The following is a 22,014-nucleotide window of genomic DNA, read 5'->3' on the forward strand; positions in this document are numbered from 1 at the left end:
GTGTTCTCTGTCAACACCTGCCATCAACTCGCACACAACATCCTCGGTTGTGATAGTTTCCAGTGTTTATTGCTCATGATTTAAGAATGTCTGTATGTATTAGGGAATTCTTTAACATGGCATATGAAATCATGGAATACACCTCTTTAGAAAAAATGTTCCAATCCCTTCCTCCGAATCTGCAAATTCCCACATCATCATAATCAAGTACAAGGGAAAAGCTATTCCCGTTCCGCTCCCATTTAAGTTTTACACTCAAATCCCCCAAATTATGAACACTAAACCTTTCCCCCCTCTCTATGATCCACTCTTAGTTTTGGACTGCAGGGAGGACATGTCGGCATTTTTTCAAGAACTAAAGATCAGCCGACCGCAAGTCTAATGCACTCTCTATGTGCTGCCTGCTCTTGGAGGCAGTCCCTCTGTTCTGGAGCAGCTCCATGGTATTACATTTGCTTTCCAAGAGAGCACACATTAATAGTTAGGTTATTGAGCATTAAAGAGCCTGATATATCTTCATTCGACAGAGGTGATTCAGTTTCAAAGGCTGATAGATTTATTTGACTCTCTGTCTTGTAAGCAGAAAAAGTGTGTTCCATTCAGGAGATGGCTTCTGCTGGCACTTCCTTTGTTGCCTGACTTAAGTGTGCTGCATGCAAGATTTGAGGGTAGATGGACCGATGGAAAAATGAATGCATCCCTTTTTCTTGTTACAGCTCTATCCCTCAACAGTTTTGCCATTTTGTGAGGAGGGGTTGGCGTTTGCTCTTGAACTGACAAATTGGAGAACACCACCATAAACTGGCAGTCAGATTTTTAACTGGCAATTAAAGTGCATCTCATTTCCTCCTAGTGCCCTGCTATGGTGTTGGCATGAATTGGTACCTTCATTCAGCACAAATGTGGAGTGAATTATCCTTTGCTAACAGAAATGGGTGCTATGGAGTGGTTGGTTGCAGTCTATTAAGTAGCAGTAATAACATTAGAGATTAATCCATCAGCGAGTCAAAGGAAAAACGGGAGATTTAGGATCAAAATGGCAAATGTTGTCATCCTCAAATCACAACCCTTGGCTTAGTCTCTACATTAATCATCCTATTTGAAATATTCCTGTCAAGACTGATCCCGCGGCTCTGATTTGTCATCGTCATTATATTATTTGAGTACGTTCATCCATGCGTACAGTGCATTGAAAGCACCCATGAGGTTTTTGTTATACATCTCCCAAAATATGCTGCAGGTCCAGCGAGATCTGCGCCACACAACACAGCTTTAACACACATATGAATGAATCCTGTTTACTGCGCAGCAGCTTTCATAATCAGATCCCTATTGCTTTGACTAAGAAAAGGCTCATCTTGTGTACCGTCAAATATTTTGGCTAAACACCTGTAACAGAGATGACTCACACATAAAGAACCTGCCTATGACCTTAAAACATGGTTGAAATAGCAACGCACTTGATGTTGGTGATTAGAGCTTGAAAATGGACACCTTTCAGCGGCTACACTCAGCATCAAAGGCTAACCCTGGCCCCCTTGTCATAAAACGGCCTGCTCCAGTTACTCTCTGTTTGACTTTCCAGCCAGTTTGTCACCGTCCTGATTCATGCTTTTGATCTGAAAGGCCTTTTTTGTTGTGCACAGGCATGAAATATGACAAAAGTTCGATCATTCAGCCTCTGGCTCATTGCACAAGAATGGATGCAGCACTTGAGCAGGTGAGCTGTTTGTTTCAGAGGTAATAGATGTAGAATATGTCTGTTCTTGAAGAGGTGACTGGATCCACATGCTTCACTGGAAAGATGTTGTTGCTTTGAAACAGAAGGCTTTTTCAGTCTGATTTACTCGGATGTGTATTCTGCCTCTTAGATATTGGAAATTAGACATGACAGCTGTTGTGGTAAATGCCCTGGTGAGCTGTTTCCTAATAATTCACCAAAAACAAACAGAATGACGGAATGTGGGAGCTTAAAACCGGAGAGAAGAGGGACAATAGAGGGTGTGTTCATGTCTGTATTTTCCCATCCTCCTTGATAACTACCAGGCAGTCCCTCCCTCCTCCTGTCTTTCATCCATTTCCACTAAAGAGTCTCAGTCTGATGAAGGCAGTGGGTGATCCACCTGCCAGGACCACAGGGGCCACATCAGGGTCTAGTAGTCAGATCCAGCATGTCTAAGTAGGCAGGTTTGTCTGAAAGCACTCACCTGTATCAGGAGAAGATGCAAGGTGTTCCCTCCCAGTAGAGGAGGACCGTCACTACTGCTGGGGTCAGACAGAACTCAGTGATGAGGAGGAGATGGTGTTGAAATTACTTTTTGGCTTGATATTTTGTTTGCAAAACCATTTCAGACGCTGAATTCATCGAGGATTGAAGGTTTCGGTTATTGTTCGAGACAGTTTGATTTTCATGTTTTCATGTATTCTGAAAAAAAAAGGGTTTCCTTTTTGACAACTGAGAGTTCTGTCTCGGGGATTAGGGCGATACTCTTATTGAAGACAATTTGGAAGTATTGCAGATCTCCTTAATTCGTGAAGGAAAACAGTGGCCTAAGAACACACAACTGTCACTGATGCAACTCTTGAGTCAGGGAGACTGAAAGTAATACATATGCAGTCATAATTAATAATCATAATCCTTATTTTTTAATTTTGTTGAAGGCTTCGAGTAGCCATTCATTTGCGTGTTCCTGCATTTCTCTTCCCCACTGCATTACAAGCTCCCGGTTTGAGGACAACAAAATACTTGCAGATTATAAATGCATTGGCCGAGCTCCTTCCTCTTCTCGGAATCAGTTGATGGTCATTTGTGGTGAAATCGTATCCCCACAGAATGCAAGTACAACATCACAGTCCAACCAAAGGCTAATAATGAATGGACAAAAAAAAAAAAAAAAAATCTATTCGAATGACCATGTGGTTCCATTCATGCTTTATTTTCTCATTTTGACAAAGTAAAAGGAAATGTGAGTTGAAATATTAAATTAGGACAACTGAAAATTTTCAACAAACTGTACTCTTAAAATAGACTTTCATGTCTTAAGTGAAACATCAACAGAACAAATATTCTGTCACCTGGACGACTTCCTACAATCACGTTGCGAAAAATTCATTGCATATTTTCAAAGGTGATCATTACTTGCAAGTGAAACTTCACAGTTAAATTCTTTCTTGTTACCCCACTTGACATATGAGCTTAGTCAGTTGGCTTTGAGTGCTATACCCAAGACTAGCTTAATAAAGACAGTCAAAAAGTCATTCTTCAAAAACGGGGGATTTTCAAAAGCTCACAAGTGCATACTTTGACACCGGCGAACTCTCCCAAAATACCATCAATCATGTCACTGCCGCCAAGGTTGTTCCCTTAGTGGGATTAGTTTCTTGGTTGTACACCCTTCAGGCAAAATTGTGGTTATCAACTCAGCTATCACTCACCCAATTCTGTTATCTGGCAAAAAAAAAAAGGCTTCATATAATGGCTGCTTTATAGATAAAATATCTAGGATTCATAGCAGTGCCAAGCTTAGAGAAATGTGGCAGATTCACTCCAAGCAGCCAAGTCCTTGATACCATGTGGCTAAATGTGTGGAAATGATGCGTGCATTGTGTTATGGTGGAACGGTGGTGGATAAAAGGCCTATTTTTCAGCCCATCATCATGTGGTTAGTTGTAATCCTCTCTGCTCTCCTCCATGTGCAGTCCAGAGAAAACAGAAAGGCCGTATATGTGTGTGTGTGTGTGTGTGTGTGTGTGTGTGTGTGTGTGTGTGTGTGTGTGTGTGTGTGTGTGTGTTTAGAATCTTTTCCCCCAACTTTATCAGATAGGAGGGGAGTAGGATGCTTTGTTGTTTTACAGTGTGTGGGCTGTGGTCATCATGGCTCAGTAAAAGGTCATCTCTTACTCTTTTCTCTCCCAATGATTCGCCTCACTTCCCCTGCCCACAACATGTGTCTCTATCTAGGGTGGGGCCTCTCATCCTACGCAACCAAACAGCGCTATCACCGCCAGGCCGTTCACTTGTTCATTCATTAGATCTGTCTCAGACTGTGTGGGTGTGTCGGGAGGTCCCCTTTCTTTTTCCTCATCCCTCTCTCTTTCCCTTTCTCTGTCCTGCCACCCACTGGCTGTCTGCTGACGTGGCCCCAGGGGTCATTCTGGACCCTAGCCCTTCAGCCCTTGTGTGTGCATATGTGTGTGTGTGTGTGTGTGTTTCACCCTCCCCGTGGCGTTGAGTTATCGGTGGGATCTGCGTCTGTCTGTGTCTGCCAGTACTGCTGGAGGAAACAGGATGCAAGAGGATCAACTGTAATCTCACAGTGCGCTTTGTTCCACACAATCCCAGGCCAGTCACTGTATTCTCTACATGCAGGGCCCGCCACTGGACATTTACATGTGCCAACAATCACACCGCGACCGGGCCACTTAGGTGAGAGTGCAAGGGGGGTGTTGGGTTAGAGACAAGGAGATACTGGTAGGAGGGAGGAAGGGAGCGAAGGAGGGAGGGAGGGAGGGAGGGAGTGCTATAAGACCTGGAGCTTTATTCCAAGGCTTGATGAATCAGCAAGTATGGGAATGTTAGGTGTGTTTCTTTTGTAATGAGATCGGAAACATGTCATCAGTGGCCTATTTGACTCACTGATTATAATGATGAGGATAATGATATCTTCAGTGATATGATGTGGGATTGATAGAAATCTGAGTAAACACATTTCAACCCAAGATGAAACAAAATCAAAATGGGAATGAAACTGAGGAAAATCCTCAACATTGTCCTCAAATGAACTCGATTACCGTGTACAGCACATATAGACCTACGTTTGTTGCTCTGAGCAGGTCAGGTCCTGATTTGGGGCTCATCATGAGGATGAAAGGGTGGACAGAAGGATTTGTGCCTGTTTTAGCAAGTCCTGGTATTCAGTGAAAAAGCTTCATCTCCACCTCAGGGAGATCAGGGAAGAAAAAGGATGCTTTTGAGATGTTTTCTGCCAGCCCAATTTTCTATGCCTGGGAGGCAGCTTAGTTTAGTTCTCGGCATTTAACACCGGCAACGTTAAACACCCTCATGATTGTTTTAGCTTTACTGCTGAAAGCTCTTCTTCGTGTGTGAGTTAAACTAAGGACCCTACTGTGCCAGAGAGTGTCACTTCCCCAGCTCTATGATGTGACTACACTGAGAGTGTGGAGCGTAGTTCTGGTAAAACAATATTATTTTATTGTACAGGAACACGGCTGTGCTAATTCCTCGAGCTGCAAACCTCACGGACCACAACTTTGTCTGTAATTTAGTGGGAGCATATGTTCATAGCAACGGTACATAAAGCGGAACGGAAAACAGTAGTAGAGAGCGCATTAGTCAGTTCAGTGATTGGTACACAAAGCTAGGGGCTTTCCTGCTACTTTCCTCCCCTTCAAAGGGGCCCTGGAGACACAGTTTGAGCGTCAGCGCAGTGTTTTTTGGTGTTGTGATTTTTATTATATAGGCTTTGTACAGTCTAGAATATAGTGCACATGAACTCAAGCTTTCAAAAGCCTACAAATATCAGATTACCATTTGATTTGCTCTTTTGGTTTTTGGTGGAATGTCCTATATTTTATATTCATAAGTTCTTCATGTCAATAGGGACTTTTTCCTGCATTTGTGTGTTGCTTTTTGGCGTGCACCAAGGCAAAGACAGACTGGGAGACAAGTTTGAAAGATCTAAAGGATTAACTTTAACTCATTTAGACGCCCAGAGAAAACAATGCTATTTTTAAAAATGTAAATAACCTTCTCCTGAGGGTTGTCTGAAAAGGATAAACTTATCCTTCTTTGTAGCAGACGGAAACATGTGAAACGGCTTACCTTTGCCCTACTTTTCATTAAATATTATTTAAAAATCAATACACAACACCTAAAATGATGTCATGTTAAGGAAGAAGCATGCAGATGTTGCTCCAGGTCCTGATGGGTTGAAGTCAGTGAGGACGTATGTGGTTCCACAGTGGTCTGAAGTATTCTAACTTAATTTTCCACTATTGAAATACTGCTGTCTTGTAAGTATGGTGAATTCTACGCTCCTCTGTCCTCTCAATGAAAGAGAAACCTTGACTGCCCAGACTGCAGTGCTCTCTCAGCCAACATCATCACAGGTGTAGGGACTCTTGGCCACCAGCAGGTGACACTTTTCCCTTTGTTCACCCTGGTGCCATTTGTCTGTGACAGGGTGTCCTTGTGCTTTAATGGATACAAAGCCCTAAAACGTCAGTGTATCGTTACGTTGTTGAGATGTAATTTCTTATGCAATCCTGTCCTACTGTGTCCCCGGGGTGTGAGTGCATGTCCGGGATGACAGGGCCTTTAAAAAGCTTTCCCCTTCACTGCTCCACCAACAGGCTTGGCTTGTGTGGAGAGGCCATTCAGCTGCACTGTTGGGCTCTGACGATGTGTGTATGTGTGTGTGAGAGACTATTTTAATGTGTATTTGCTTGGCAAGACCCCTGACAGTACCATTGCTTGAACTTCTCTTCCTTTTCAGCCACTGTGCATCCTTCACTGAAGCTTGCTTTGTGTTCAAACCTTAATTTCTTCTCAAAATCAAGTTTTCTGGCCGAATATACAATCATAGGATTTGAGAACTTTTAGCAACTTTTGGCTTTTTGTCAGCAACTCTCTATTTGTATCTTTAGGCAGAAACATGATTATTTCACAGTAAAGTTGCATAACACGTCATAGATGTTCACACATATTAATAACTGTAAAGAAGAGTTTTCGTCTGTATTGGCCATTTAATCTTTTCCCAGCCGTAAAAACAAATTTATCCACGAGAGGAGAGTGCAGCAGCCTCCTTTATCCATTTCCTTTCCTCTTTTGTCAGCAGCAAAGGCTAACCATGGCCTGTTAGCGGTGAGGACAGTGAGGCCTGTTGAGGTCAGTCAGTTACTACATCAGCTAACCTATACTACACCAGTGCTGCCTGTATGGTGTCGTTGGTTGTAAATCTCCTGTGCTGTGTCATGTGAAATTTGTCTAGCGGTATGCCTGCCTCCAACTCTAAACACAGAGTGCCGTTTTAGTGGCGAGCCACTACATCCAGAGATTTCTTTTTGTGTCTCAGTTTCTGTAGCTCATCAAAAGACACGACGGGCATCGCAGCACAGGCTAGTGTCCAAAGTGGTGTGGTCTAATGTGAAGGCCAAGGCATACTGAGTCAGTAGCTCTCACTACGTCTCCACTTTTAGTCCCCGACTCTGGAGTACAGCGTGGTGTTTATTAACTCCTGTACCTGTTCTGGGTGAAGCGAGGATGATCTTCTTCCCATCTTTGCTCTCAGTTGGATAGTGTAGCAGACACTTGCCACTAAACTCCATTAGACATCTGGTTTAATATTCCCCCCATTCTTCTCTCCTGGATGTTTCCAAGTTCATTGAGGTTTTTCTGGTCACTCCAATTTTCCACTGGCAGCTAGAGAGGCAATCCCAGGGTGGTTCCTCCTGGAGGGCTGTCAGAACTCTAGGGCCAGCCTCTTTAGAGCCTTCTGCTGCTGTTATGGGTGAATTTTCTCCGCATGGCTTTTCAGCAAAACAGGGCCTTCCTCTCTTGAGGATACACTGATGATGCACACACAACATCAGCACAAGAACTTCTTATTCATTATTATCATTCTCAATATTATTTTTAGAATATTGTTAAGTCTTGTGGTTATATTGTTATTTTTTTCCCTGCACCTTAATCCCTCACAAGTCTGACCTGTGAATGGGTTTCTCTCTAGTTCTTGCATAACTCGTGCATCAGACAGAATAACATAGCCATTTGTGTCAATTACAATATTCATCACAAAATGATTCCATTTGATGGACAAGCGGGAGTTCAGTTTAACAGCACCACAAATTGCAGGCTACAAAATGACCAGTAAAACATATTAACTCCTTTTTCAAATAGATTTAATAAAAAAGAAATTTTGTTATCCCAGTGAATGGCTGTTTTCTTGAACTGCATTATTTTTTCGCAGGTATACCAAATACAATTGGCACAGTGAGCGTCCCTGGTAGAATAGAGGACACGTATTTTAAGAGCAAAACATCTGATTTTGGATATGTTCTTGCTTCAGTGCAAAAAGGAAGAAAAAGGGCTTGATCACCAACTTCCATGGCTTTAATTGGCTTTCATTATTGCCAGTTGGTAGTGCCAGACCCACCAGGGGGTGACAACCAGTACAAGCCCCATCATCATCATTTTCCCCATGAGCAGCAAAGCTCATAGGCCCAGAAATGGGCAGACATCTATAGTGCTGGAAACCACCCTTTCTCTGGAAACTGGCCTTATCCTGTTTTAAACATTACAGTGACGCTCTGTTTGTGCGTGTATATCCCAAATTGTTTTTAACAGTGAATGTACATGTGTGTGTGTGTGTGTGAGAGAGAGAGAGAGAGAGAGCGAGAGAGAGAGAAAGCGAGTGCAAGTGTGTTGTGTATTTTTATTATGTGGCTGGTCACTGAGTATTTGCGTGCCTGTGTATGCACTTACGTTATGGTCGTGCGCCTGCATGTGTGTGTGAGGTGGGGGTAGCAGAATGTTACCACAGGCTGGTGGGGCACAGCTCTACTGCTAACCAGAGAAGCAAGTGGTTGTGAGTCAGTCCCCACTGGGCAAACCTGTGGCCATGGTATTAGTTCTGCAGCACCAGTGCCAGGATAGGAAATTAACAGTGGCTTTCGGGTGAAAATGTCTCTGAGAGTTCAGAAAATGTCCCTGGGATTAGAGTAAGAGGTGCAAAATATCCCTCTGGAGAGAGAAGAAGAAGTCAAATGGAAAACAGCTGCAAAGTGTTGCATGTACACGGTGCAAATGTTGCTTCAACTGCCGAAAAATAGGATGCTCTTTCATGCTTTGTGCAAACTAGTAATAACAAGTGTAAGACTAGCAGTCATGGCTCTATCTGACCACACAGTCTGGTCATTTAATATGGTAAAATAAGCATCGAGTAACAGTCAAAACTCTTAAAAGTTTATTTGAACGGGCATGGTGACACAGGGTGTAGGCCACTCTATTATCATCTCTCATCTCTGAGGTATTATTGTGTTTTATTTCCTTATAATTTCCTCTTAAATGTTGCTGCTGCAGATGTAAACAACTGTCTGCTTTGCTCATTTGTCGGGTATTATTTCTGTTTTTGGTGGACTAGACGGACCGTGATATTTGACAGCTTGTTTATTGTAGACGTCTGTGTCTGCAATATCTATTTCTTGATGATTCAAAACGGCTGCGGCTCCCTCAGAACATTATCTGTTTAAACTCAATTATATTCTGATACCCTCAACTAAATTTTAGGGGATAATCATTGACATAAAGAATCTCTATGGTAGAACATTTTGATTTAGCTGGTTAACATTTATCAATGAGTGGGAATGATTTGTTATTCTTCAACATTTTATCCAGATTCAACCTGAAACAAAGCAGAAACAGAGGACACCAGAACACCAGCAACCACAACAGGGTTGCTCTTTTTTATTAAGTTTGTGAAATCAGTTTGTCGCCAAACTAACTTAAGGGGCTGTCATAACAAATCAGGAAGTTTTTGTCCCTCGAAAGTGCAGAAGAATGTATTTTAGAGGTTCGTATAATTGCAACTGAGTACATTACACAACATACATTAAAAGACATACAATACAATTTTTTCCAAAGGCTAAAAAAGTCCCTGGAAACACTCTGTGGTTTACCTGGTTTCTGCTGCTCTGCCCCTTTCCGATTACTGCCAGTTGAAGGGAGATTGGTGTTGTAATAGCCCTCGGTCGGTTTTAGACCAGGACAGACCTTTTAAGACGGACCCCTTCAGCTGAGGGCTGGCTGGAATATTTAGGAGGAGGGGGTGAATGTATAGAAGGGTTGTTGTCATCCATCTTTGGCTGCATTTGTACTGAGTTCCAACTGTAATATGATCAGTACAGCGAATTCAATTAACTAAAGAGTTACCAGGCAAAAATATTGGGAGTAACAATCATGTATATGGAAATCTAAAATATCCTCTGCTTCTATCTGTTCAAATATAATAATTTAAAGATCTTCAAGAAATTCTCATAAAGGGAATATCTTTTGTCAGAGCTGGTCCGACAAAACAATCAACTCCTAGTTATTATCATCTGGGGCTAATTTAGCCAAACACATTAGCATTGTTTTTTTTTAAATACACAATTATTCAAATTTCAGTAATTGTTTTTGAAATCTTTTGTCATCAATACACTCATCTCATAGCATTTATGGAGTCATGGAAGTATTTCAATTCATGAGTAGCATTTTAGGGTCTTCTTTATTTAAATACATAAAGGTGTATTGAACAAATTATGTTCTGTTCCAGATTAAGCTAGAGGGTTTATTTCCAGAGGCTGCCAGTTGTTCACAGGTTACGGAAGTAAGAGAGGGTTAAGTATATCCACCTGATCAATAGATAGCTTAAATTAGGATTCCATACAGTTTATAAGATGCAGCACCGGTGAATTTAGGTTTGGGTGTTGATCTCATATTGTTTTCTTGCCCTTTGACTCGAGAGTGTCTCCTCTCTTGCCGCGGAGCCCTGTGAGCCAGGCAGCGAGACCTGCAGACCCCAGCTGTTTGCTGTGTGGGAAGCAACACAAGGTGCTCCCGTAGAGGAATTCAGCACTTTGGACAGCACCTAGACCAGCTCTCCCCACACCAACATTCCAACACTGCACTCTCGCTGGCTGGGCCCAAGGGCTTTGTGGCCAGAATTGAGACCACATTTCTGCAAAGGTGCAGGAGGGAAGTAGAGTAGTAGAGGGAGGGGAAGTTTGGTGGCTTAATAAGACAATGGAGCGAGTTCCTGTCAGCAAGATCAAAGTCATAGCAGCCATTTGCCAGGAATCACATGACATTTGGATCTTTCATGGTTGTTTTTTGGGTCAAGCTATACTGTATTTTGAGTTTTGTGTATTTTTCTACAGTAAAAGTAAAGTCGTACATCCCATGTTGACCCATAATTCCTCTAAAAACCCATCTATTCTCCGTCTTTCAGGCAGTCGGGAAGCAGCATTTACCTACGCCATCACAGCAGCGGGGGTGGCCCACGCCATCACGGCAGCGTGCAGCCAGGGCAACCTCAGTCAGTGTGGCTGCGACCGGGAGAAGCAGGGGTACTACAATCAGGAGGAAGGCTGGAAGTGGGGAGGATGCTCTGCTGATATCAAGTACGGCATCGACTTCTCTCGACGCTTTGTGGATGCCCGGGAGATTAAAAAGACCCCACGCCGCCTGATGAACTTGCATAACAATGAGGCAGGGAGAAAGGTAAAGAGGTTTTGGGGGTTCTCATATATTTTGCTAGAGTTTTTCTTCAAGGAGTGATCCAGGATCCAGTATTATCAAATGAAGTCTCTCATTCTACTTTTCAAAATTATTCATAGGACAATCCCTCTTTAATGTCTCGACCAAAGAGGAAATATGGTCACTGGCGTGTGTTGGTTTGTTTGTTCTGAGAATATCTCAAAAACCAATGGATGGATTTTGATTAAATTTGGTGGAAAGATAGGTAACATTACGATGAGCAAGTGATTAAATTTTGGAAGCAATCTGTATCAAATTGTAGAGCCTGCCGACTGTTCTAGGTCATTGGCAGGATATAGCTATTAGCGGTATCTCAGTAATAGTGGTGTTTCACTCGAGCATGAATTGCCTGTAATTGGTCAGTTCCTGGATGTCAATCACTCAAGCCTTTGACCTGAATCCGGACCACATTATTATTTAGTTTCATAGAAGTTTCTGATCGATATCACAGAACATTGTGATGGAGTATTTGTATGGATAGAGTTCAGTAATTCACTGTATTCCACACTCTTTTAGTTTATCATGAATAAAATATGTGGTGTTGTAGCAAATACACGTACACAAATTTGTGTTCTTTCTGTTTCTCACTTAATTTTGAGGAGCCACGTAGACTCCTTAGGGAGGACATGCGCTTTGTTTTATATTTTTGACAGTACTCTTGCAGTTCACACATAAAGAATATCTGTACTCACCTAGATAAGTCACTGAGGTCTGGGGATAATCGTTAGGACGCTCTATCATCCTCCTTTGCATAAAACCTTATCCATATATAGCATAACATTATCGATTCTAAACTATGTGCAGATTTAAATGTGTTTGCAAAAAGTGCAAAGACCAAAAAGCTTTGAGTGGCTAAGTTGCTGGTTGATGGATCACCCAGTAATCCTCTCAGCAGCTTGTTTGGCATCAGCAGATTACAAGAATCTCTTTCCATTATAAGAATGAGTCTTTCATTTCTGAGAAGAGGAGTGTTGGCTAACTTTATGATGGATTTATGCTATTAGTCACTCCAGAAAAGTCATGAAGTGTGAGGTAAATAAAAGTGATGAAAGGATTTTTATATTTACACTTGGATTTTTTTTTGCTGAGTTATTAAATGTAACATCAGGAGCAGCACATAATTACAGTCCTCTGCACTACACCAAAGCATTGCACTGAAAATTCACTGTGCTTATTCGGCATGTGAAAGCAGCCTGACAATTCCGGTGTTAACACAGCAAACTGACAAGGGTCTGTGCAGCATGCCAGGGTGCTGGCATGTTAGACTGGCAGAGCTGGCAACGTTTTACTCCTCGCTGGCTCCAAAACTCCGAATCAGGAGGATGTGAAAAAGTCATTGTTGCTCCTCGCAGAGACAGTAGGAAAGCCAAATCTTTAATAGACTTGGAGATGTTATTAAAGAGGATCTGTCATGCTTGTCCTTAGTTTTTGTCATGTGCATATAAAGTTACAATGTCAGATGTTCATATGGCCAAAGTTTCAATCGTGAGGTAAATGGGTGTGAAAGTAATCCTTGTGAGCAAAGAGAAGAAATAAGGAAAAGTAAAGCTCCAGACTGTTCAGAATAGGTTTCCAGCTTTTTTTTCTTCCATTTTCACAATGTCAGCTTGTCTTCAAGGCAGTGCGCATCCACAGCAAACATGTGCCCATCCATCTGCATAAATATGAGTTGTGGTTGCGTGGGTGGAGCTTTTTGCTGCACTGTAACTGTGAATGATTGCTGTGTAGATGAATAGTGCTGCTTCAAAGTGACAGTGAGAAGGCGCTGCAGTGACAAAGTACAGAGGAGGACTGTATGTTAGTGGAGCCCAGTGAGTTTGCTGTTGAATTATCTGCAGCATGCACAGAAGCCAAGAACAGCCGTGTTGTAGTGACTTTTTTTTTAATGCATACCGAGTTACGCAGTGGATTATCTCACGATAACAAAGCTCATTTTCATATTTTCAGTGAGGTCACTGACTTTGTTTGCTCGACATAATGGTGTTGAAAAAAATATATAAGTACAGCCGTCATCTGAAGCTGGGTCCTTGTGATTTTGATAGATTAAACAGTGTTTTTATGGAGGGACAAATATTAAGTTCCCACTTCTAATTTTGGGATTTCCTAAATGCTGAATTCCTTATCCATTGTCCCCGTGGTTTCATTTTTTGCATCGAGTGTGGCCATTTAAGCTTGTTTAAAAAATTCTCTGCACTAATAAATTCAAGAAAAATGAGCTTATAAATTTGGTGTTGCATAATGGGATCCAGCTGATATCTTTCATTTCCATTACTGAACCAGTGAGAAAGCGAGATTCTTTTCAACAGACAACTGGGGTTTATGTTTGACAAGTGATCCTCAGCTAGGAATCTGATCCGATTGTTGTAATTAGTAACGGATCAGAGTCTTTGATGGACGCGGATAAACTAAATGTTTCCATCTATTTGTCAGACCCCTTTATATGCCAGGCATTCCTTGTGGTTTTACATTTTTGGAAATCCTCATTCAACATGACACGATTGACAGCTGACTCCAGCTTTTATGAGGTAGGGAAAGCTTATTATTTTTCAATCAGTGTCCTCAAATAGGGAAACAGTGACCGCAAAAGTGGACGAACAGGACAGACAGATAGTGAACAATTCCTGCTCGTGTTGGCTGATAGAAAGGATGAGCTGTGCTGCTGGCGGGGCAAAATGCCAGGAAAAAGCTGCATAGGAAAAATGCCCTGCCAACTGAATTTACATCTCAGACAGAAAAAAATCAGGGGTTCCTAATTAGGTTAAAGGAGTCATGTCAGGACTGTTACACATGTGTTAATGTGAGCTGTTTGAACTCCACCCTCTCCTTTGAGAAGAGTTAAATACATGTTACGCTGGGCGCAATTTGGCTCCTCAGTCTCACTGTATCGACAATGAAATTATTACTATAATGCATAATATTTGCCATATGGCTCCTGTTTAAGCAACAGAGAAGACATCAGCCTGTGTGTTTCAGCTAGTGGTGACCAAGTCTGAGTCAGGATGAGTCTCTTGTGTATGTGTAAAAAAAAAATAAAAAAAGAATTTAGTTCATGTTTTTACTTTATTTCAGCAGTTTGATGACATCTCTATCTAGCTATAAATGACTATAGATGAATGGTTGTTTTTTAAAGATTTATTTTTATCTATTACTTGTCCGTTACTGACGTGGTTTAGGAGAGGTGTAATTGCGCTCTTGAGAGGTAATTCATTTTCCCAAGACATGTCAAAAGCATAGTTTATTTATGGGGAATTACTGACATCGGTATTGGGGAGTGGAAGCTGACTGCAGACTGAGAGGGGGATCTCAAAGTAACCCTCTCAGGGTTACCAAGGCGACCATGGGAGGTTTGGGTCATAAAATTCACCACTGCAAAGAAAACAAATTTGACAAACTGCTGAGCAGGTAGAAGAGGAAGAGGACTGAGAGGGAAAGGGATAACAAACCACTTCCAACACGTTGACCAGGACAACTGGGAAGTGAATTCTTTGGAAGATACACACAAGAAGAAAGACAAACAGATGCTTTATGCTCAGTTAAAGAGACTATGAGTCAGCATAGCGTGCTGGATGGCGGGTTTTTATATAACCTTCCCACACCTGAGCCTGATCCTGCAGCTCAGACGCACCTGCCTCTGGTCAGGGGTCATCACTCCACAGAGCAGACTGCATCAGTCTGAATGAGACACAGATGCACTCAGATTACACTCTATTGGGATTACTAGAACTTGATCAAAATGTTTAATTTGTTGAAAGGGTTTTGTATCATGATAAATGACATTTTAACCCATATTTTAAAGTGTTAACTTGCTTGAAAAACAATGTGAAGTTGTGAATTTTTTCACATATCAGTATCTTGCTGGTGGGGGACAAACATAATGTACCTCACTCAAGCACTTTATCTTTGTCAGTTCTGAATGTAATGAATCAAGGAAAACTCTCTTGTATCAATTTGAAGTCGGGTATGAAATTTCATGTCTACGTTTGTTGTGATGTGTCCTTCTATCACTCCACAGGTTTTAGAAGAAAGGATGAAGCTGGAATGCAAGTGCCACGGTGTCTCAGGCTCCTGCACCACCAAAACTTGTTGGACTACGCTTCCCAAATTCCGTGAGATTGGCTATGTTCTCAAGGAAAAGTACAACGAAGCTGTGCATGTGGAAGTAGTACGGGCTAGCAGACTTCGACAGCCCACCCACCTCAAGGTGAAGCAGACTCAGGGCTACCGCAAGCCCATGGAGACAGACCTTGTCTACATCGAGAGGTCACCCAACTACTGCGAAGAGGACGCAGCCACAGGGAGCGTGGGCACCCAGGGACGCCTGTGCAACCGCACCTCGCCACATACAGATGGCTGTGATCTTATGTGCTGCGGTCGCGGCTACAATACGCACCAGTATACCAAAGTGTGGCAGTGCAATTGTAAGTTCCAATGGTGCTGCTTCGTCAAGTGTAACACATGCAGTGAGAGGACGGAGGTGTTTACCTGCAAATAAGGATGCAAGGAACTCAGTGTCAGGAAGTGAGGCGCCAAGAACTTGCTGGATGAGGAAGACCCAAGAGAGCGAGATAAAAGTGTGTCTAGGACCAATGAGAGATTGTGAAATAGAGGAATGGCATTTACACTATCAGCTCTTCATGGCATCATTTTGCACAGAAGAATCTATCTAATTGCTTCTCAGAAAGTAAATGCTAAATATCCGTAGGTAATACCCCAGATCTGTACTGTCACGTGGAGATTGTGCTCATGTACTGATGTATCCCCAGTGAAGTCAAGACTGCAGGTAACGAATGAGGCCCTTGTGGGAACTGTGCTTTTCACTCTGGGATTTGTAATTGATAAATTCACAAGAGACTCATGCATGATGAGATGAAACACAGTCACATGGGAGTGGATCAAAATGACAGCAGCTGATGAGGGGTGACACAGAGAGGATTTGCCAAGTCATTGAGTGAAAACATTCAAGTGTTTTGTCTTATTTTCACTAAAAAAAAGGGGGGGGGGAGGGGCAGAAGTGAATCTTGACATGAATGACCCCACCAAATTGGCTGGGGCTAATGTTGGAGGTTTGTAGAAATGAAGAACATTTTGTAAGTATAAGGTGCGTTGAGGTGCACCAAAAACTGAGTGGAGAACTCTGTTAAACTCTCTGCTGCCAACTGGAATATGGTGGAGTATGTTAGTTTTCCAGTCACACTGGAACTGTCTGTTCTGAACACTGAAAATAAATTGTCTATTTATGTAATAGTATCTTAAAACGAAGCACTAACGGGTAGAGATGTCTTTTTTTGTACTAAGTGTAAAGAAAAATACTTTTTAGAAACTCTGACTGAAGCTGTTGTTCTATTAGAAATTACCCCCCGACCCTAAAACACCTCATCTTTTCTTTAGAAAAATGGTTTCATTGCTACTGGTGTACTTACAGCAAAAACATAATTTGCCTACAGTGTGTTTCACATCCCAACATCTTGGTTCCATTTAACTGTAGCATAGTGTGTTTGCTATCCTTTTTTCCCAAGAAGTAACATCTATTTGGATGTTTTTGCAATTTCAGTAGCAAGAAAACCCATTTAACTGCAAAGATCCTTCCTCAAGTCATTTAACGTGAAACTGATATGTTGCTGGATGTGTTATTGAGTGCTGCACTGATATTTTTCTCTTCAGTCGAAAGAACTAAATAAACTCCCGTTTGCCTCAGTTTGGCAGTTAATTGCAAAGTCATCACTTGTAGTTGAACCTGCCTCAAGTTTGAGTCAGATGTTGATGATTTCATTTATTATATCTGCAAAGCTGTGGTCAGGGGAGTAGTTACACTTTCATAGCAGAACAGGAGCTGTACTTCGCCCAAAGAGTGTATTTTGCCTTTCAAGTACTCTGAATTTATTTTTTTACCTCTTGCATTATTTCTACGTGACTCCAGAATGCAGAACGACCTTACCACATTTATGTAGCTTGAAGCTAATGGCAGCTGACGGCTAACAACAATGAAACTGCCCAAAAACATCAGATCGCATACTCTCAAGAGCTCTGCTCAGTATAATCCACATATTCTTTATCCATCAAGCTCAGTAATCCACAATCACTTTGATTAGAGCTTAAAACAAACTATAACCCTCCCGGTGCAGTGCTATCGCGAGCATGCATCAAACCAGAAGGGTTGTAGTTTGTTTGTTTTTTTGGCTGAGATTGTTTGTGAATTGCTAAATATATGGTTGGATAAAGAAGCAGATCACATCGGTGATTTGCGTGACTGTTTTTTTAAATGGATATTTTTGGGCAGTTTAAAAAAAAAAAAGAATTTTCAAAATAGCTGTTGTTAGGTATTTCATTCGCCATTAGCATCAAGCTAAACACACACACGTCATTCAGCTTCTGCATTCTGAACTAAGAAAGCTGTCATGTAAGGGGAGAAATAACATCTTCATGAGCTCAACACATCTAGTTTCTGAGTACTCGACAGGCAAAATTCTCTGTATGGATGAGGTATCCCTTTTATAGCTCAACTATTTCATCTTGTGATCGGTGCTAAAACATGATTTTATTTCCTGGCTATATTAGCTCAGTTCTTACATAACATTAAAAGATTAATGTGGTTTATTACAGTTTTGGGTCTTAATTTAGGAGTTTAGCTATCATTTGTCACAGAAAATATCAAACTCAGTAGCTGAGCCTTTGGAACAGTTCATCAGGGCAAGCACACAACAGCTGTTATCAAACCACTATTTCTTTAACAAGTCAACACAAAGTGAAATCAGTGCACCCAGCTGCTGTCTATCAAGAACATGTCATAGCATGTAAATCCCCATAAAATCATCACTATAATTTTTACATGTGTTTGTGTTATGATTTTACAAGCAAGATACACTGGGCCTCATGCAAGAATCAGTTGTGCGAACACTTCTTTAATCGTGACAATGTCACCAAAGTCAGCTAACTGAAAACAACCAGTCGAATCTTGAATACTACCAATGTCCTGCCAGTTAACCAATGTAAATTAGTCATTAAACAAATGTTTTTCATTGATACAACAAAAAAGTTCTTGCACGAGGTCTATTCATGAGTGAGTTTCACATGTCGGGAGGCCTATCTTACAACTTTAAAGAGAACTTGGCAGTTTCACTCTGCTTCCAGGCTTCCAATGCTAAGATAATTACCTTCTTGCTCCTGCTCCATCCTTAAAGTGTTACTTAGTCCAAAAACTGTCATTTGCATTTCAAGTACTCATAGTTACGTGTCTTGAACTCAATAGCGCCTACATTACTAGACCGACTAATAAAAACAGCAGAACTGTCCAAAACAACTTCATGCGTCAACAGGTCAACGCATTCATAGTTGTGCCAAACTGAAGTTGCTAAATTTGACTTATTTTTCACTCAAATAGAAGTGGAATATTAACGACCCGTGTGGCTGGATGGAGATGTTTGAGAGTTTGATGTTATGGACAGTTTTGTCGTTGTCGGTCACCATTTGCTTCGAGCTAGAAATGTATGGTCGGTATTATCTGATATCCGGAGTCAAGACAAGGGAACACAAACGTGTGAGTACCTTAAAGACATTACACTTTCTGGATGAAGTAACGTGTACATCTTCACTACTAACTGTTTATTGTCAATAATGCAAACAAAAATATTTTCCAAAATTTTAAACTATTGATTTTATTGATGTGGTACATACACCCTAGGCTAACATTTCTCCTAGGAATATACAGTGCCTTGTGGCATATCAAGTCATAACCACTTTTTTGTCATTTTCATTTCCTTGGTGTATTCTTTCTCTTCCAAATGCGTAGGCCGTGAGAGGTTTATAGTTTCTACAGGTCAGTTCATTAAGTCATTTGGTTTACAAATTATTTAACTGGTTTAGAATGTATATTTTTTGCACATGACTAATAACCACACATTACTGAGATAGAGATTGCATCTACTGCCATTTAGTTTGTAGGATGTGAATCAGTATTTAACTTAATAAATATCAGTGATTTCAGTATGTACAGTAAATAGTTTTACAAATTTACTTATTAAAAGTAATTTATTAATATAAAATATTTTGCATATAGTATCCTTCTGGCATTATTTTCTTCTGAAATGCGTTACACATTTAAAAATTATAGCATTTCCAAATTTTCTTTGACGAGGATTCAGAAAGTCTGATGTGTTTTTAGTATATTGATACATTTTATTACAAAATATATCATTGAATCCTGAGTCAGGAATGTACATTTTCATTTTATTACTTATTTGGTTTAAGAATGTCTTGCTGAGTGCCCATATCAACTGCTCCAGCAAATATCCAAAGCTATTATTTCCATAAATTCTCTCCCTTTGAAGAAAAACACACATTTAATCTGGTCATTGTGTGTGTGTGTGTTCAGGTTTGAAGCCAAATGTTATGCATAAGACTGTGATTCAAGATTCCAACAACACTTAATATAGCAACTGGCATTGCATTACAAAGCATAAATCATTAAACATGAAGAAAAAGAAACAAATAAACCAAGCAGTGTGCTGATTTTGACATTATTTTGTACACAGCACATGCTGGTAATATGCTGTGGTCGTCTCTCTTGATTGTGGCATGCACGGAACAGAAGTCAATTATCTCTCTCAGCATGGAAAGGAGCTTCCTCCATTTCTGTGTCAAGAAGAGATGCGATGAGACACGTGAAAAGAGAAGGAAAGAGCTAACAAGGATTATGGAAAATAGTTTTTTTCCATTAAAAATGAATTGCAATACCCCCCACAAAATAAATCCCCAGAAACCCTGCAAAATGTGATTATTCATCAACTCGGAGTAGGTTTTCATTAAGGGATGAAAAGCACCCATACTGATTTTTCCAGCGTAATTGGGGATGTCTGTCTTGGGTGGTCACAGCCACTTGTGGACACCGGCTCGTTACCTCATCACTTTGCATGTTTATTTTCTGTTGTGGCTGAAGCTGCAGATGATATCAGAAGCGTATTTTCTCAAAGTATGCTGCGGTACAGTAAATGATACACAGGAGAAACTGAATGAGGATTTAGGGGCACAGGATGACAAGATAACTGGCACGACACTCGAGCCTCTCCTCATGCTTTTCTGTGTTGGCAGGAACTGGAGTCACTAAGTGGGAAGAGGACCTTCATGCAAATGACTTGATGTGAATAGAAGTGGCTCAGTGTGCCTCTTGTTTCTGACACACAAACAAGAGTGTAGTTCTTTTGTGAGGGTGTTTTTGAGATGGATGGGATGGCTTGGTGAAACAAGGAGGTGCATGTGTAGCCGGAAACTGAAAGTGAAAAGGAGAAGAGGAGATAATTGACAGTGGTTTGGAGAAAGAGTGGATACAATATACGAGTAGGTGCAGCTGCTGCGCCAAGTTGCAGACTATGTGCAAAGCATGATAAGAGGTATGGTAATCCATAATTTTCACCTTTTATAGACACGGAGGTGGTTGAATCCGAGAAAGTTTTATCAATTTAAACCAGCTTGTCATGAAAGAAAAGCTTAAACTCGGATAGAACTGGCATTTATGAAGCATTCTGGGATTTCAAATACTAATTTACATCATTTTCTATTTGATCAAAAATCTGTGATTTTCCCTAAAAACAAAACAAAACAAAACTGTCAGACTTTCACATGCAGCTCTTCCCTATGAAGAGGCTCTGTGGAAGAGAGCCATGCTACTTTATTCATTCACTGGACGCTCCCACTTGTCTTCCTGAATGTGAAAAGCATTGTAGGTGGGCAGCAGAGCAGAAGTAAGATGTGTTTTGTTAGTTGTCTGAAGCCCTGGGGACCGGAACCACATAAGCTCCCCATGCTATGCCCTGGACTGACAAAAATAAATCCATTTGTTTCTGACAAACATTTTGTCATTAAAAATATGAGATAGAAAAACAGTCTGCTGTGTGTGTGCCTTCTTGTGGAGCAGCTATTGTTTGGATGTCAGGATCATTAGATCATTGGCATTTATTTTGCTACCTCACGCTTCTGGTCGGATTCACATGGAAGTGATTCTGGGCTCAGTTGGAAGGAAACACAAGGTAACATGTCCACTGACATCAGAGAGAATAAATGTACCCTACATCTGCCAACTTTATGCAAATTCATCACATGATCCTGCTATTCAGAGTCCACTGGCAACTCGTCCTGCCCGGGAGCTTCAATTGATTCTGAAGGGGATGTGAAAAAGTCACCTCCAGTTGTGGCTGACAAGCCGAAGCAAACAGACAGGAAACAGAGTTTGCTCTCATAAATGGCGCTCATTGATTTCCTAGTCCTGAAAAAAACTTGATTGGATGTGAACTGATAAAGTGTGTAGAACAGGCTGATCCTCAAAAGTGACTCTCAGATGGTGGAGGAAACGTTCCTGCAGTACAGAGGATTTGGAATGGCAAACAGTAACAGAAAAAAGATCCAAGCAAAAGCATGCAAAGCAACTTTATGTACCTCCACCAGGTAATGTGATCTATGTGATTTCTAAACTAATGGATAGATTTTGGTTGAATTTAGTGGAGAGCTAATGTTACAAGCATGTGATTAAGTTTTGGAGGCGATCTGGATCAAATTGTAGATCCTACATCCCAAAGACTGTTCAAGGCCACTGGCAGGATACAGCTTAAAGTGATACTTTATCAGAGACAAACTCCGGTTAAATTCCTTGAGTCCAAATGGAATGCCCGAAAGAACTAGATGTAGGTTTCTGGAAATCATCTCGACTGTAT

The 22,014-nt window shown here is 41.1% G+C and overlaps 1 protein-coding gene across 2 annotated transcripts in view; it reads left to right on the forward strand.

Moving 5' to 3' along the window:
* Positions 1 to 19,256, forward strand: part of wnt7bb (wingless-type MMTV integration site family, member 7Bb) — a 31,496-nt gene extending 12,240 nt beyond the window's left edge. For both annotated transcript variants that reach the window (XM_086209507.1, XM_086209506.1), the window contains exons 3-4: positions 11,007 to 11,278; positions 15,327 to 19,256. In XM_086209507.1, coding sequence (XP_086065633.1) covers positions 11,007 to 11,278; positions 15,327 to 15,806 — 752 coding nt within the window. In that variant the 3' untranslated portion in view covers positions 15,807 to 19,256. The remainder of the gene's footprint in view (positions 1 to 11,006; positions 11,279 to 15,326) is intronic.
* The last annotated feature ends 2,758 nt before the right edge of the window (positions 19,257 to 22,014 follow it).

The sequence above is a fragment of the Aulostomus chinensis genome, chromosome 7 (assembly GCF_037954235.1).
Source record: "Aulostomus chinensis isolate RoL2024-O1b breed Wild chromosome 7, RoL_Achi_v1.0, whole genome shotgun sequence".
Taxonomy (NCBI): Eukaryota; Metazoa; Chordata; class Actinopteri; order Syngnathiformes; family Aulostomidae; genus Aulostomus; species Aulostomus chinensis.